This window comes from Manacus candei, unplaced genomic scaffold, assembly GCF_025592945.1.
Source record: "Manacus candei isolate 608988 ecotype Guabito, Panama unplaced genomic scaffold, ASM2559294v1 h1tg000119l, whole genome shotgun sequence".
NCBI lineage: Eukaryota > Metazoa > Chordata > Aves > Passeriformes > Pipridae > Manacus > Manacus candei.
The window spans coordinates 3600701-3617226 of NW_026138167.1; the positions used below are offsets into that span (position 1 = coordinate 3600701).

General features: G+C 41.9%; 1 protein-coding gene across 2 annotated transcripts in view; it reads left to right on the forward strand.

Moving 5' to 3' along the window:
• Nucleotides 1–16526, forward strand: part of TMEM266 (transmembrane protein 266) — a 60142-nt gene that overhangs the window by 15925 nt on the left and 27691 nt on the right. The window contains exons 6-8 of one of the 2 annotated variants that reach the window (XM_051770361.1): nt 4260–4333; nt 13714–13770; nt 15530–15668. In XM_051770361.1, coding sequence (XP_051626321.1) covers nt 4260–4333; nt 13714–13770; nt 15530–15668 — 270 coding nt within the window. The remainder of the gene's footprint in view (nt 1–4259; nt 4334–13713; nt 13771–15529; nt 15669–16526) is intronic. The other variant, XM_051770362.1, reaches the window with a different exon arrangement.

Sequence of the window (16526 nt, forward strand, 5' to 3'; positions counted from 1 at the left end):
GCAGAGGTTCACATGTGCTGTCATTAGTACTTGAAAAGGTCTGTCTTTTACAGACATGCTACATATGCACAGAAAAAAAACCTGTGCCTCATTAATCTCTGATGCTTATCACATATGGGTAGACAGAAGTGATGAACATACCAGGCGTTTTGGTGCTACTTCTATTATTAATTTACTTCTACTGAGGTGGATAGGAATTGAAATTACAGTTTTCTAGCTTGTAATGCACTGAAATGATACAGATTTTCATTCTACTTTGCTGATGCACTGTGAGTCAAATAATAGCTTAAATGGAGTTTCGCTTTATCTGAATTCACTCTGCACAGGTTCCACAGTGGAAATTTTAATGCTTCTGTTTTGCTTCCTAATTCATCTTCTTTTTTCCCCTTCTGCTCTTTTCCTCCATTCCACCCGTTTTTTCTTCTTTTTTTTTCCCCTTTTTTCTTTTATGATACAAAGTTGACATGAACACAAATATCAGCTACACTTTTGCCTCTGCTAAGTGTTGAGGAGCAGCCTCTCCCATCTCCATACAATCTCAAATGTGCTGAAATGGCAGTTGGGGTTCAGACAATCCCTTAAATGCAAGAACACGTAGCACAAAAGAGTCGTGGCCTGGTGTCTTCTTCCATGGCAACTTTAAACTGAACAAACCAAATTTTTAAAGTCCTTTTACTGTTGTGATTTGTCAACCAATTGTAGTGGAGCAAAGACTTAGGTATTGCAAATGTATTAAGATTATTTTAGGGGACTTTGTTGATAATTGCAGCCATTTCATACACTCTGTGAGATGAATAAATGGCTGAGCTGTCACCCCCCACTGTTGCTCACCATTTACACCTGTCTGTCCATGCTGCACACGCTGTTCTGACATGGCCACTCCGTTCCAGTTGTTATTTTCTGTAGTCTCTGGTCACTTCCCATTTTGGATGAGGAAGCCCAGCATTTGGACAAGTCTGCTGCTTTCAAAAAAGTCAGGAATGCTAATTACGGGTGTAAGTCCTTAAGAAATGAATGAGGAAGAGGCTTTCAACAATATTTATTGAGATGTCACATCTTTCTGTCGATGTAGGAATTATCACTCCCTGTAGAGCCAGAGAGTTTAAAAATTGTTTTTGTTCATTTCTCATAGAGTTTTGACAGTTTTGGACACTCTCCTCTGGAAGCACCTGTTTTCTTACTGTTTATTTTCTGAAGCATTTTCTGAAGAAGGCTTTATTTTAGGACTCATTCCTCCTCTGTGTGTCTGGTGCATGTGACACTCTTAAAAGCTCTGCAGCTTACACCGTGTGCATGAGCTGTAGGTGTTTGGCTGGGCCAGGTGACTTCCTTGTTCAGAGGTGGCCCCTGCCTGTGTGGATTTTCTCAGCACCTGAGGAAGGACCCATTCCACTTGTGTTGCTACTTTACATTTTAACTAATGAATCTTCCCATCAGGCCTTTTGTCTTTGCCTTGTTTCAATACCTTCTATCTTGTTTTAAATCAGATAAAGGCTGTCTTGGTGGGGCTGATGTTATAAGTATTGCAGTTGTGCTATATGTGTCGCTTACATTAAGGTTTTGAAAAGCCATTAGCCCATAATTATGTTTTTCAAAAATGTAATTACAGTTTTAAAGGATTCCTTGTTCTATATAAAATCAACCAGTACATTAGGGTATGTCACAGCACATCACTGCTGATTTTGTTTGTAATGACAACTGCTAATCCACATTATAGACTGTAATTCCTTAGGAAGCCTCCCTTTATTAAAAAAAAAATGCAACAAAAGAAACCCTGGTGTTTTCTTTAGCTGTGACATTTTTAGAGCATCATTTTCCTCCATGGTTTCAGTGCAATCTTTGGTTGCACAGTGCACAAAGCTGCCGGTTGCAGAGATGGACACCACATTTGCAAACTGGGGGTCACACACATGAAAAGTACAGAGACCTTGTAGGGTATTTTATCACAAAGCATATTCATACCAGAATTAGAAACCTCAGAAAGCAGGGGACACATAATAGGTCTTATTTATGATGAGTCTCTGTCCTACAATCTGCTTTTTAAGTTCTGTCTTCAAAGCTGCTCACAAGCATTAACAAAATAACATCTCAACAGTGATGTTCTGCAAATGCAGAAATAGATGTATATTAACTCACTTGCACCTCATTTAAAAAAAAAAAAAAAAAAAGAGGATTGTGGCAGTTTCCAACCCTAACACCTCAGAAGGGGAAAGCAACTCAGGAAATGATCTTATATTGCCCTCCTCCTGCAATGAGCTGCAGCAGGTGGATCTGTAACAGGCCTCCCTGAAGGCCCTGAAACTGAGAAGCTCCACTCCTGTCAGTTTGGCTGCTGGATCTGGTTCCTGGCTGAGTGCCTGCAGAGCTGCCAAAGGAAACACAGGGGCTGGTGCAGCAGCGCCTCAGAAAGAGGGGCTTCAGGGCTCCCGACTCCCTGCAGTGAGTGTCTGCCAGGAAACCACCCTCAGGAACAGCCACTGAAAGCAGGTGCTGGTAGTACAAGCTTCTGTGGTGGTCACTTAGGGTTTGTCAGGGTGTATCCTTCATCCCTCACCTCTGGATATACGTTTTGAGGAGATGTGAAAGTGAGGGAAAGGGGGAGGAGGTGAACTGAGTTTGGCTGTACTCTGCATTTTATATCGATTTATTCTTTATCCTTCTTCATGACTAAAAAGCGCCTGGATTTGCATTCACTTCTTCCCTATAGCACCAGACAAGAAAAATGTGAAGCAAAGCAAAACTTTTTGGCTTTTAGGGGGAAAAAAAAGTTAGAAGTTCAGCAAATGTGAAACTGGGTTCCAGATTAAAGTAAAAGCTGAATAGCATAGGTGATTTGCCTCAAACTGAATCCCAGTGATGTACCCAAACCACCACAGGGCAGGAATGAGCACCTCTTGTAAAGCCCCTTCTGGTTTTGTAGCTTTTCACAGCATTTTTTAAAGGGAGTGTTTTGGAAGAGGCAAACATCCAGATTCCGTGTATGGGCTGCTGATTCAATTCCTGTGCAAAAGCTGCTTGTTTGGAAGGCTTTTTCAGGTTTACTGTTTTACTGGCAATTTAATTGCCCCCTGTCTGGCAGGGCGTACAGCACAGCTAGTGCTCAGTTACTGTGGCATCAGAAATGGGTTTTCTCCCCAAATTCTGGTTGCTGTATCTTTTTTTTCCACCGGGGGGCAGCTGGAGCCTTGTAGGTCAATCGACACTGCTGGAAAAACAGCATCCAAACGGTTTCCACTGCCTTGGGAAAGTTAAATATGTTATATTTTGCCCATTTGTTTCATCAAGTAGTTTCTGTGCTGCACCACAGCAAACATTCTCTCATCGAGCCCCAGAAGAACCTCAGCAGTGAGAGTTCCAGTGGCAGCCCGTACTCACAGTTTTATTTCTATCCTGATTTCCTCCTACATCCCTCTCCTCTGCTTCCCATTTTAATCGATTTTGATTTAAAAATCAAATGCTTTATTTAGCGTGTCCCCTGTGTGTTCTTGGGACACGACCCACAGCCTTGCACCTCTGTGCACACAGCCATCGACTGCCTTACCCTCGGCTGTCACACAGCCGTTCTTTGGCACTGCAAACCACACAGGCTGGGTTGGTCTGTCTGCTGTGGAGATGGCAGACTCACAAATACCCTGAAGTAAGGAGAGGATGTTTTCTCTTCATTCCCTTCTTCCAGACTTGGGAGTAGGAGCTGCCAGCAGTTCAGATACGGGACCCTGTCAGCTTTCTGTGCTTTTCTGTCAGCATGAAATGTATTTGGAGCCCATTCTGAGCACTAGTTTTTAAGCACCTGTTCCAGACAAATACTGACCATCTGAGCTGAATTGTCAAAGACTGAATACAAGGAGTAATGTGGCAATAGTGGAGCATTCTGTTTCCTTACTGAATCCTAACTCTGGATTTTTAGGTGTACAGGATTTAGTCACACATTCCGAGCTAAAGCAGCGCATGGGGTGAGAGCATGGACAGGTGACAGAGCAGCCAAGGCCTGAGTGTGTCCTTGCTTACCAGCAGAGTTACCTGTAAATGCTCCAGTGAAGAGCTGCTGCAGCTGCCAACGAGCTGCCTGAATTAGGATGAGCAGCTGGCAGGGCTGGAGTTCCATGTCCCATTGCATCCCATCCTCCTTCTGGTACTTCCATTACAAAATTTAAGAAAGCAAACTTTACCATGTGTAAGTTGTGGAAGTTCTAATTATATTAAACCTGAGTTGCACTTTGCTACTATAATGACCCTTCATTGTATTGTGTTAATTGCAGTTTCAAGTGCTTCACAGTTTGCAGGAGTAATTCACTGGATCAGCCTAGTCATCCTCTCTGTTTTCTTTTCAGAGGTATGTATAACCAGTCTTTCACCACATACAGAACTTCAAAGTTATTTTTATGTTGTCAGTGGAATTAGCAAGAGTTTTAACAGTAATTTGACTGTAAATAAATGTAGCACGGTGTGTTTTAAGAAAAAAAAACAACAAAATAATGTACTGTTGTGTTCCTATGCAACAAACTAAAAAATGCAATATAGATTAGCACTGTTTGTCATTTGCCTGGAATTGGTAAGGAAATGTGGAAGATACTGTCTTACAAATTATAATTGGAAAGCTGCAGAAAGAAATAATTAGACTCACTAGAGGCACTGGACAGAACTAGTTTCATCCATTTGTTATCAGTGTCACTGGGTATAAGGCATAGGATTAAGACATGTTCTTTGAGAATAAAGAACCACAGGAGTTTTTCTACAAAGAGTTCTGTTTTGAGAGTGGCATTATCCCCTCTCACAATTTATCTAGGTAGTTTAGGTGTTCCAGGTTGCTGCATACAGACCCAGTAAGAGAATGAAACAAATGGTGAATTTCTGGGCCAAAATGTGTATGGATGTATGTGTTGTATGATGTAACAAATGACCAAACTGGGATGATCTGTTAGAGTTTTCAACTTTATTCCAAAAGGAAGTCATTGGTATTGAGACTTATAGACTGCTCCTGAAATACTCCAAAATGCTTTTATGGCTATTTTTCAGGTCATAATATGTTACTTGTTACAAAAACAAGTTTTATGTTTGTTAAGTTGGAAGACAGCTTGGACTTAAATATTTAAAAATATTTTTTCTAGTTCCATATTAGAAAATATTATCATCCAGACAGATGTGAAAGTCTTTACTAAATGGTAAATTTAGATGAAGGTTACAAAAAAAAAATCAAAACCCAAAAATCTGTGATATCTGCAAATGATTTGTTGGATCACTTGTGTTGAATTCATGCATTGCTTATTTCCATGGTGCTCTTAATGAAATGCATTTATTTACATATGTCCTTGTATTTCTACCCAGGGTTTTTTTTTTAGCTGGTGTTGTCAGTGGGTGCTTTCTGAAAGGATTGTTTGATAGCAGGCAGGGGTCTCTGGCTGCTCTTCATCTGAGCCTTCTGGTGCTGCAGTTACCCAGATAGGTGCCATTACTGTCCCCACCCTCTGGTGGTGATTGTGGGTTGTAGGTTCCATGTAAACTCTCTGAAAAGAATCTCAATTTTTTTGCAGTCTTTCCTTTGTGAGTTACACATCCTAATTCCCAAAGACTCAGGTTTGTTAGATGGTGTCCATTCCCTGCAAAGAAATACTTTCTCCCCCAGCATTAGCACCCTGGAGCTCCCTGTAATCCTGAGCTTCCCAGCAGGACCAGCTTGTGACTGCTGCTAGAGTGGGGCTGCACAACCACACTCACCTGCTTTGCTTTGCTTTCTGGAGCTTGTTTCACCAAAAGCTTCTCCTGGGATCCTCAATTCCCTTGCTGTGTAGTCTCAGGTTCTGTTTTCATTCCCTTCCACCACCAGCCACTCTGCTCACACCTTGATGCAGTGCCCTGCTCCCGGATCCCTTCCAGAGTTCAGCTGTTGTTTGCCTGTTTGTGGCAGTGTAGGCAGATCCTCAAGGCCTGTACTCATCTGTCTCAAGGAGGGATTAGTTGTTTCAGTTCTGCTGAGACAGAGTGCCCTTATAAGTGGATGAACTGGTTCCGAAGTATTTTACGGGAAAACAGTAACAGAAATACTTCACAGAGCCAAAACAGGTTCCCTGACTCACCATCCTCATTTTGGAGCTGTGTTGGCTTTTCTCCTCTCTCTGTTAGGTATTTGGAACTGCTTTGTCTACTTGCTGTTCTCATTTATTATAAACCTCTTATCACTCAGTTTATTATCTGTTTCTGTCTTCCGAAGTATCTTCTTTCACCTATTTGATTATGGTTTGAATTTAGAGCAAAGAAAAAGGAGGCCACAAGGCAGCCATTGAGGTGAACAGAGGAGGGTAGATTTTTGGAGCTGGGTTCATTTTGTGGCTCAGAGTCCTGGGTTAAAACAACAGAGGTGGCTCCACAGAGCAACTGGATGTGCTTCAGAGACCACCAATCTGGAAGGTAGCTCAGATGTACCTTTCCTACTGGGTTTGCTGGGGTTGGCCTTGTGCCTTGGTTTAATAAGCAATACCACATCTGTTCATGTTGAATTGTGTCTGAGGAGAGGGAAAACAGATTTAATTTTCTGTCATCCAAATAAAAAACTTTTTTTTTTTCCGAGAGGTTACAAAATAACTGCGAAAAATGCAAGTCACTTTTTTTTCCCCATCCACCTTAATTTTATTTACTTCTTTGGTCCCTTCAGTGGATTTTTTTTCTCTCTGATTCCCCTAACAAAGTCAGCTGTCTTTGGGATCATTTGTTGAGAAGATCATGTGTTACAGTGAGAATTTGACTGTTCGTGCCAGGATGATTTTCCAGAGATGAGCAGGTTTAATTAGTTTGCCTGGATATAACAGGCAACTGCTGGGGATTGATTAGTCCTTCAGACAGTGCTTTTTTTCCTAGGCAAGGATTCAGGGTTTCTGGTGTTCAGAAAAGGTTTCCATAGCAAGTACCATGTCCCAAGTTTGGATGTTTATTGTTTATTCTGTGCTTTGGTTCCCATTAGTTGTACGTGTGGGTACACAATTCTTCAGAGAACAAACAATACAAACTTGTAAAAGACTTGTTAAAAACCAGAAAACTTTCAGCACAAAATCTGAATGTTTTGGAAGAATACAACTGATTGAAGGAGGTGCTCTCACAGCACTGCAAGTAATTGCATTCCAATCGTGTTGGAGTTAAACAGGCACTGCCTTTCTGCTTGGTTAAAATGAAGGGCACAAACATGCCAGCAGCTGGCAAATGCCACCAGAACAGCTGCCAAAAAAATTGAGTAGCTACTTTCACAGCATCTTCCTGCTCTCCCTGTGCTTGTGTTATAGCCACAAGCCTTAGAGGCACTCAGTTAATTTTATATTCCCTGTCACTGTCTGTGACTTTCCAGCATTAAAATATCCTTATTCAAGTGAAGTGCACATCAGCTCTGTTTGCTTTTTTCCGAGTATTTGAACAGGGTTTACTAGTGGTGATGATTGTGTATGTTTGTCTCTGTTTACATACATCACTATGATTTGTCTGTGCACGAAATGTTACCCAGATGTTAAGACAGAAGAGAAGAGAAAGACACTGGGGGGGAAATCCCAGTATCAACAGCAAGGCAAGGCCGGGGTTACACCCTATCAAGAGGGCAAATTCAGCCTTGGTAATAATTGGCTGAGAAAAGGAAGATGGGGAATGTCACAGTGTTTTGGTAAGTGGATTGGAGTCTGCTTGTGTTTTAATAGTCTTCTCCCATTGCCACAAATACGTGACTCTGTAGCTGTTGTTCAGTTCTGCTTCTCCACTCGGATCGATGAGACTGTTTGCGTGCAAGAATTGAGTTCCTTGGTATTAGTTGTTTGCATTGCTCTCTATGTGCTTCAGTCAGCCAAGCACTCAGGCATTCTGCTTGCTTTCAGCACTTGAGTGTTTCCCTGGCAGTAACCAAGCCTTGATGTGCTGAAAGTTAGGCCAGCACAGAATCACGGCTTTTGTCCTGCACCCGTGTCCAAGAAACGAGCTCTCAAATGGAGTAAAGTCTGGGATCTGAGCTCATAAACAATCTGTTTCATTAGCTGTGGCTCACAGGTGCATTTTAGATTTTTTGCTTTTAGGAGGAAAAAACTCCAAGGCTTTCCTCATCCTGCATGATAAAAGGAAGTGTTCATAGTATCCTAGCACTTTGCTGCTTGTTAACACCAACCCTTGAAAGGAGTAAAGCTTCTGAAGGAAAGCTCTGCTGTGAGGGTTCTGTTAAAAAGGAAAAACATTCCAAATGACAGAACTAAGTAAATGTCTTTCCTATAACAAATTCATTATTTTATGTTAGAGAAAATAGTTATGTTACTTTTGTTACATTTTTTGTGAGATTGAAAGAGCTGAGCAGAAAGATAATCTTCTGTTAATTCTATAATTCTTCTAGAAACTGTGGCTTCTCTTCTGGATATTTATTTTTATTCCATGTCCACAACTTTTCTCATGGTGCATAAATGCACTGTACTGCTGGTTGTGTATGTTTTGGTTTTTAAATGGGTTGATTAGTGGGGGCTAGGAACAAAGATAGGGATTTTATGTATTAATATAATTTATAAAGGTAAATTTAAGCTTCCTTCTTTGCTAGTGTGTTAAAAAAATATTTAATATACTGGGAAATTTCTTTCCTAACCACTTTTCTTGCTTCTCAAACAAATAATTACCAGGGAAAGTGGTTCTATAGAGTTCCAGGAATCTAGCTAGACATCTGCCTGAAACACTAGTCTGCCCATTTAATTTTCAAGGGTGTACCTGACTTAGGGTGTGCTCTATCAGTGCTTCATCTGTGCTTTCATCTCTTGACAGTGGCCCTGCAGCACCTCCTACACCTGTGTTTCAGAGATAAGCATCAGTGCTGGTGTGACTGTACCCAGAGGGAACTTGTGTTGCAAGGCCAGTTCTCTGCCCAGCCTCCATCTGTGGTAGTCTGTTGAGTCTCTGGGAAGCCATTTTTTTTCCTGAAAATACATCTGTACAGAATTGTCAGTTGAAAACTCCCTGTTTTTCTTCATATTTGAAGAAGGAATATTATGGGAGAACAAAAGAACAAATAGAACTGCAGTGTTTGTGCAAAGGTGCATTTGGATACTACATGATATCCTGGTGGTTTAATGAGAGAATAAACTGGGTTTGTGTCTGTTAGTGCCACCAAGCCTTGGCACTTAATTCTTTCTGTGTGACCACGTGTGCTGATAGAGCCCAGCAGCTACAGAGCACAGGCACAGGGAATGGTTTGTGCTGGGTGATGGTGAGGTGAGGTCAGCAGGTCCACATTTCATTTCAGAGCCCTGGTGGAAGAGAAGCCGTGTGAGGAGGGTGCCTGTGCCCTGCAAACACAAGGACTGTGTTGGTTTAAATGTGCCAGCACGTTCCCCTGGGCTCTGCTGGCCTGGGGGCAGCGTGTGCTGGGACAGCTAATGCTGTGGCTCAGGACAGGCACACCAGAAGATGGCAAAAGAAGATTCTTTTAATGAGTGGGTGAACTAAGGCCTCTGTGGAGTGACCCAAATAAGGGGGAGTTGTAAATTACAGATTGGGTACACCCTGTTCTGGAAAAGCTTTCAATAAATATTTGGTCTTATGAGATATATCCAAAAGCAGAAGCTTAATCTGCGGAGTTTCTGGAACCTCTGTAGCAGATAGATTAGTTTTGTGGCAGTGGAAGGAGCATCCTTTCCACCCGTCTCCATCCTGTCTCTCTCTTGTACAATCACTACCCCATCTCAAAATGCAGAGTTGCTCTCCTTTGCCAAACCCTGCTGGACCAGCTTCTCCTCCTGTGCTGCCACCTTGTGATTTCTGATTTCTTCACTCTACAGGTGAATCTGACACAGTGACTCACTGAGTAGTAAGTTGTATATTAACTGTGCAAGCAGAAAAGTACTTAAAATTACCTAATGTACCATGCAGTCAGCTGACAAATGTAGCAAACTCGTGCAGATTGTGGGAGTTCACACTGCTGGCTCAGCAAAGGACTTGGCCAAGCTTCCCTACAAAATTAGAGAGAAAACCTGCAGCATCACACAGTCCCATCCCAACTTTGCTGCAGACAGTTAATGTCATGCAAATGACTGTGTGTCACCAAGAGACACTGTCAATTCTGAAACTGCATTTCTGTCTGAAAAATGGTTTAAAATTTTACCTGGATTTACTCCAACTTAAATAAATAAATAGAACTGTTCAATCATTTACCTTTTATTAGTGCACTGGACAGACTCTTACGTAGTAATTTAGCTTTTAGCAGAAACCAAACAATGCATTTCTGATACAACTAAAAAATGTGTGTGTTAAGGACTTTCTAATTAAAAGATTTCCAGTCTAAAAATGTTAAAGCCTTCTTTTTCAAGGACAAAAAAACAAGCTGGCAGTGGCCTTTAACAGAAAAGTGCTCACATTGATACTTAATGGCTTTTTTTCCAATCTGTGTGTTCAAAAATGCAGAATGCCTGTAGTGCAATGCAAAACTATGTGTGTGCATTTGCTACAGTGCTGAAAAATGCCTGCACATCAGTAGGAAACAGCAGTGCTGCTTCATTTTTTCCCTATTTCTTGTAGATTCTTGTGCCTACAAATGGTAGAGTCGTAAGTAACATTTGTTTTGTCTGTGATGGATGTTACACTTGCAATTCTCTTTTAATTCATATGCTTTTTTCAGTTTGGTCCTTGTACAGTGCATAGGAAGTTTCCTGGATTATTAATTTCTGTCTCTGTTTTTTTCAGATTCTGCTACAGGTTCTCATTTTTTTAAGTTCTGTACAGAGACAGTATACAAGCAAATGCACTATATTTATTTGTTTGAAACATATTTTTGATTGCTTTTGGAAAAACACGAAAATGTTGTATATAAGTAGTACCAATGTTTTCGTTGCAGTCAAAGTGTTTATTATACTGAGCAATCAGGGATATGCCCAGATTTGCTTGATTCAGCCTGCTCTGGGTAAGAGTTGTGGCAGCAGCAGTGGGTGTCATTTAGTAGCTTGTGCACAGAGAGGCAGCGTGGGGACAGCCAGGGCTGGTTTGGAGCTGTGCTGGTGCAGGGTGGGCAGGGACAGCCACCCTGGGGCACCTGTGGGACTCACTCATGGGGCTTTCTCAGGGAACCAAGGACAGGCTGCCTCTCGTGGCTTTTGTCACTTCACTGGTGATGGGAGGGCTTTTAAGAGTGGCTTTGAGACCTCCCATACAGAACAAATGTTTTCTCAGCTCCCCCCCAAGTTGTGCCCAGCTTGTTCTGCAGAGTCTCTCTGGGATGGGGAGCTGGGCTCGTTCCACCCTTACACTCACCTTCCTGCAGTGTGTCTGCTCTAGGTGGGAGCCAAGGTGCTAATCAGCAAGGCATGTGTTGGGAGGAGGAGACCTCTCTTCCAGAGGTAGCACCAACAACCAATCCTGCATTAAATGACTGCCAAGTGGACTTCCAGTCACTGCTGACGTGTGCTGACTCTCAGCAGCAGACTGCAAATGACAATATTTGTGCCAACTGCCAGCCCTTGGAGCTGCTCAGACCCGGTGATGCGACAGTAGCACAGTCTGATTTAAACACTGCAGTGAGGAACTAAAAAGGCAGAAAGGCAAATCCGATTTTATGTTCCCTCAACAGTCCCATATTAAATCATATTTAGGGTTGTGAGATGGTGTTTCTGTTTCCTTTGTGCAGATATGCCTTATTTCAGTGAAAATCCCTTTGTGCACACCTGTCCAAAGGAAGATTTTCACCCTCAGTTTCTTTGAAGGTGTTAAGTGTTCAGCCATCCTGTAGTTAGTTACTCACCCACCTAGCACTTCATAAACCCTGCCTAAGCCTGGCAGAGAATGAGCCAGATCTCCCTGTGCCCTCAGCAGTGTGGCTGTAGGAAGGGTGGCATCCCAAGCTTTATAAAAGGCTCTGCTTTTCCTCATGTGTCTCCCCAGGGCTGCCTTGCTGTGGTGTATCCCTGATTAACTAATACAGCTGAACTTACAGGTTCATGGCTAACTTGGACTTGACTATTTTGTGCAGCTTCTCAGTGGGGAGTGAGGGAGGTGCTGACAGAGGAGCAGGGATGCTTTGTCTGGCAGTGTTCAGCCTCGAGTTTGGGGCTGCAGGAGTGCCTTGGCTGGTCAGCAGCACGTGCACTTACACCTACATGCCATCACATCATGCTGGCCAGTTTGGGGTCATTAAGGGATTTGAGCAGCTGCTGTTGTGCATCTCTCCCTCCACAAAGCAAATAAACCTCGAGAGCAGACGTTAACAGGGAAAGGGATGTCAGCCTTATTCCTATGCTGCATTTGTAAAATGCTTTGGAAGTAAAATGTTGGTTTTAGGAGGAGCAAGCATTGGCAGTTCTTGCTGTCTACGTAGAGTCTCATAATTTTTTGTAGAGAAAAGAGAGAGCTGCATTTTTTCTTCTGGCTGGTGACCCTCTTTCTCAACCAGACTTGGCCAGTGCTTTTGCATACACCATTTCTGACTAAGTGTTGCCTGGTTCATTTTCTTGCTTGCTGATGGTAGGAGGCTGGGCTCTGGAAGCACCATATTCCCCACAGCAATGTCTCCCTCTGCAAAACAGAATTAAGTGCTGTTACACAGGTTTGGAGTGCCAAGAGAGAACTCAGCACAGTCATCCCAGGCCAAATGAGGCAATTGGACTCATGGGGTTTGGCAAAACCATGCATTGGAACATCACTGAGAAATTCAGTGTTGTTCTGCAATTAGTTAGTGCTGGTATGTTTGGCATAAATTCAGTTGCTTGGGATTTGTATTTGTAATGAAGAGGAGTCACTTTTTTCTGCACAGTTCTTGGCATGGTTACCCCTCAAACATAGGCCTGCTGAGCCCTCAGTCCTTATGCTGTTCTTTAAGGGAGAAAGTGGCATTTTGGTGATCTTTGCAAGGCTCACATCTGCAGGTGGACTCATCATGTCTGTCATGTCTATCAAAATCTGACCTCTGTGTTGCTGTTGGCAGAAAACATCCCTACCAGTTATGCTTTTATGTGAGTTCCATTTCAATCATGAGTTGACTGATTTTTTCGTTTATTGTGTCTTCTGAAAGCCAGGTTAAAAATAAGGAAAGGTGCCATTGGATTTTTTTTTTAATGGGAATTCACCATTGGTTCATTCTGTGTTCTTTCTTTATTCCTCTTTTCTGGCTATTGAGGCTACTTATAGCTGTTTTGCTTCATAGAGGAGGATCACAGAGATATTTTTCTCCCTTACCCTGTGACTTTCTGGGATCTTATAATAAGACAAATGTCCTGTACTCCAGATAAGAGCATCTGCTCTTCAGACTGATGACATGTTAGTATTTTAAGGCATCAGGAGAGGACAGTGTCTCTTCTCTTAGAAAATAAGTAGTCACTGGTGTATCAAAGATGGCCAGAAAAGAGAATCTTCCCCCATTCTAACTGAGGAGGCCCCACAGTTGATCTTATGTAGGCTTGGGTCAAGGGGGCAGTGTGGGGAGGGCTGGTAATCGAAATCACACAGATCTGAAAGCAGATTTTTAGGAGGATGGGAAAGACTGATGAACGTTTCAACTTGGAGCTTGTTCATGGAGGTTTCACTGAGTCAATATAGTGGTTGGAAAACAATGCCTGCTTGTATAATACAGAAGTGGAGCTATTTCTAGGGCCTCATTATTATTTATAAGAAATGCATAATGCTTAAATAAGACAAAAAATGATTCCCTGAATGAATAAAGGGCTTAAATGTTTATCTAAAATTACAATAACATTCATCATCTTTTTTCCCCCTAATCTATTTTACTAGACTATTTTGAGGATTGTGGTCCTTGGCATATGGGATTACATTGAAAACAAAATAGAGGTAAGAACTCTGACTCTTGGTGCTGTTTTCCAGGCAGACCCAGTAAGACTATGAAGAACTGCTTTGGGTGGCTTTGTTATTAACCTGATGCAATACAATGTCTTTTAACCAGATAAATACACACATTCATCTTATATGCAAGTATCCCTAGTTTGTGTGATGGAGTCCCTTTTTCTGTGAGAGACTCAGGAGAGTGCAATATTTGAAAATATTTTATGAAGGGAGGGATTGTGGCATTCTTGCTCTTTGTGTGTATTTATTTTGTTCTTGAGCTGTGCTAATCTGGTGATACTGCTGCCCTGGGATAATGAGCAATAGGAATAAAAATTGTCACGTGAGTTGTGTGTCCCTGTTCCTGTGATCAGTGAAATTAGAACTGGCTGAAAAATTGTATGTGGTTTTCTGATAGAAAGTACTGGTTTGGCAAACCCCCTATTTTTATTGTGAAATTTCTTTTAATTAAATTGAATTATGATAAACACTAATTTGTACCTCAAATTAAAAATTAGGTAGAATGTGCATAGACAGATAAGGAAATGCATGTGTTATAAGTAACACATAATCTTGAGCACAAATCTGGAGATCAGGAGAATTAAAACCTCCTTCTTGATACTGTCTGATAAAATAATACTGTACAGGATGTACCAGAAGAAAATCTGGGTGTTCTTGGAGCTTAAGCAAGTCTAGAGGCTTGCACATTTTTGTAATAAAGTTGTAAACCTTTTAAATTGTTTTGCTAAAAAACTGAAGTGAAACTTAAATGTTGATTCAGAGACTCTTCTTATTAAGGCTGAATGCAGCAGTTTCTGATAATTCATTTTGATAATTTGGAATAGAGTGATACTGTTTACTGCCCATCAAGTGGCAGCAGTAAGGAGTGTTTCTTTTCAATACACATGAATTGTTATGCACAATTCCAAATACATAATTCTTATAAAAATCTATGTCCTGCCTCCTTATGCAAACCATTAATCAGTGGTCTTTGGCAGCAGGGAAGGGTTCTCAGTAGGAATGGGAACATGGAATTCTCTTCTACCCTGCTAGGCCAGTGTGGGACAGACACAACTCTATTGCCAGTTTGCTCTGAAATGTATTTACTAGCTCATTTCTGTCTAATGCTTTGCACAATTGCTTTTTCTGATCTAATCCCAATGTAACCAATGTCATATAAATCATTCTGAATGGTCCCAGTTGTCAGAATCCTTGAAAACCTCTCTGCCCTATAAAAGTGAGAGCAGGCAGTCTTTCTGTCTAGATGCACACGTGTTGTGTAGTCAGGATGTGGCCAAGAGCCATCAAGTCTCTTTGCTCCATCTTTTTCTACTTGTCTTCTTGATCTCTTCATTTAGACAGTAAGATCTATGGACAGGGACTGCATCCTTTTTTTTTTTTTGGATGACATTATGCCAAGTAACAGGTAATAAATACCAATGATGATAAAACTCTTTGGCTGTAATAGCATTTAGGCTACCACTTCTCCTTGGGGATCTTGGCCAGTATTTCCAAATACCTTTCTCTCTCCTTGCCCTGCTAACAACAGTTTATCTCTCCTCACCTCATAAAAAGCAGTGAGGAATTCTGTTGTGCTACCTAAACAGGATGCAGCCTGGCTGGGTCTTGGCCACCTCTCATATGCCTTTCAAATACGTGCCATAATTGCATTTCTTTTGGGCAAAGAGGGAGTCCTTCAAGATTCCAAGGAGGAATGGCAGGGATATGATTTTAAGGAAAGGTTTGAAAAAAAGTGATTTCTCTCTAGGTGTTTGATGGTGCTGTCATAATCTTGTCCTTGGCACCAATGGTGGCCTCAACAGTGGCTAATGGCCCCAGCAGCCCATGGGATGCTATCAGCCTAATTATCACCCTGCGGATATGGAGAGTGAAGAGGATCATTGATGGTGAGTGGTGACTCAGTTTGTGACTCCAAGCATTACCTGGCAGGCTGGGAAAAGAGATTTTAAAAATACAGAAAGATTGCTTGCCACCACTGTTTCTGTCGTTCTCCTTTCTCTTACATTTTGCTAGCACTGAACAGAAGAGAGTTACAATTCCCATGAAGGAGAGTAGGTCCCAAGATCATGGCTGCATCTCCTGCTCCCTGGGAGCCTGTATAATCCAGGGGTTTGTTTTGCTGTTAGGCACCATCCCATCCCCTGTCCTGTAAACCAGATGCCCTGTCCTGCTTCATGCCTCTTGCCACCAGATATCATTCCTGATTCTGCAAAATAATTGCTTCCTGATATAATTGCTTTTCTGATATTTGCTGCACCCTCCCCATAACCATACAGCCAGCTCCATCTTGAGACTTTCTTTTCCAAGTTTCAGGTCAGATTCCAGCAGCATTTTCTTACCATGGGGGTTCCCAGCTGAAGGTGCTCTCTGCAGTGCTGGTGTGCTCTACAGCATGATAATGAAGTGTGTATTGGTGGTGTTTTGCACAGACCTCTGTGGGGAAGCACCAGGGAAGACGATAAAGCCCCAGCAAGTCAAGGTTGCAGAGAGCAGAGTCTGTGGCTGTGCCTGGAAGGAAGGACTTTGGTGCTTTGTGTCAGGGAAAAGAGGTGGAAAGGGAATAAATGAAGGGTCACTTTGCTCATGTGTGAAAGATCAAAGTCAAGTTATTATTTTGGGTTTAAATGCCCGGGAAACTTTGTATTCAGAGTTGAGTACAGGTCATAGCCTCTGATTGAAGCATACAAGAAAAGTTCAGGATCTTGTGTGACTTCAGAGAGCATCAAGGATTGCAGCATGTATTG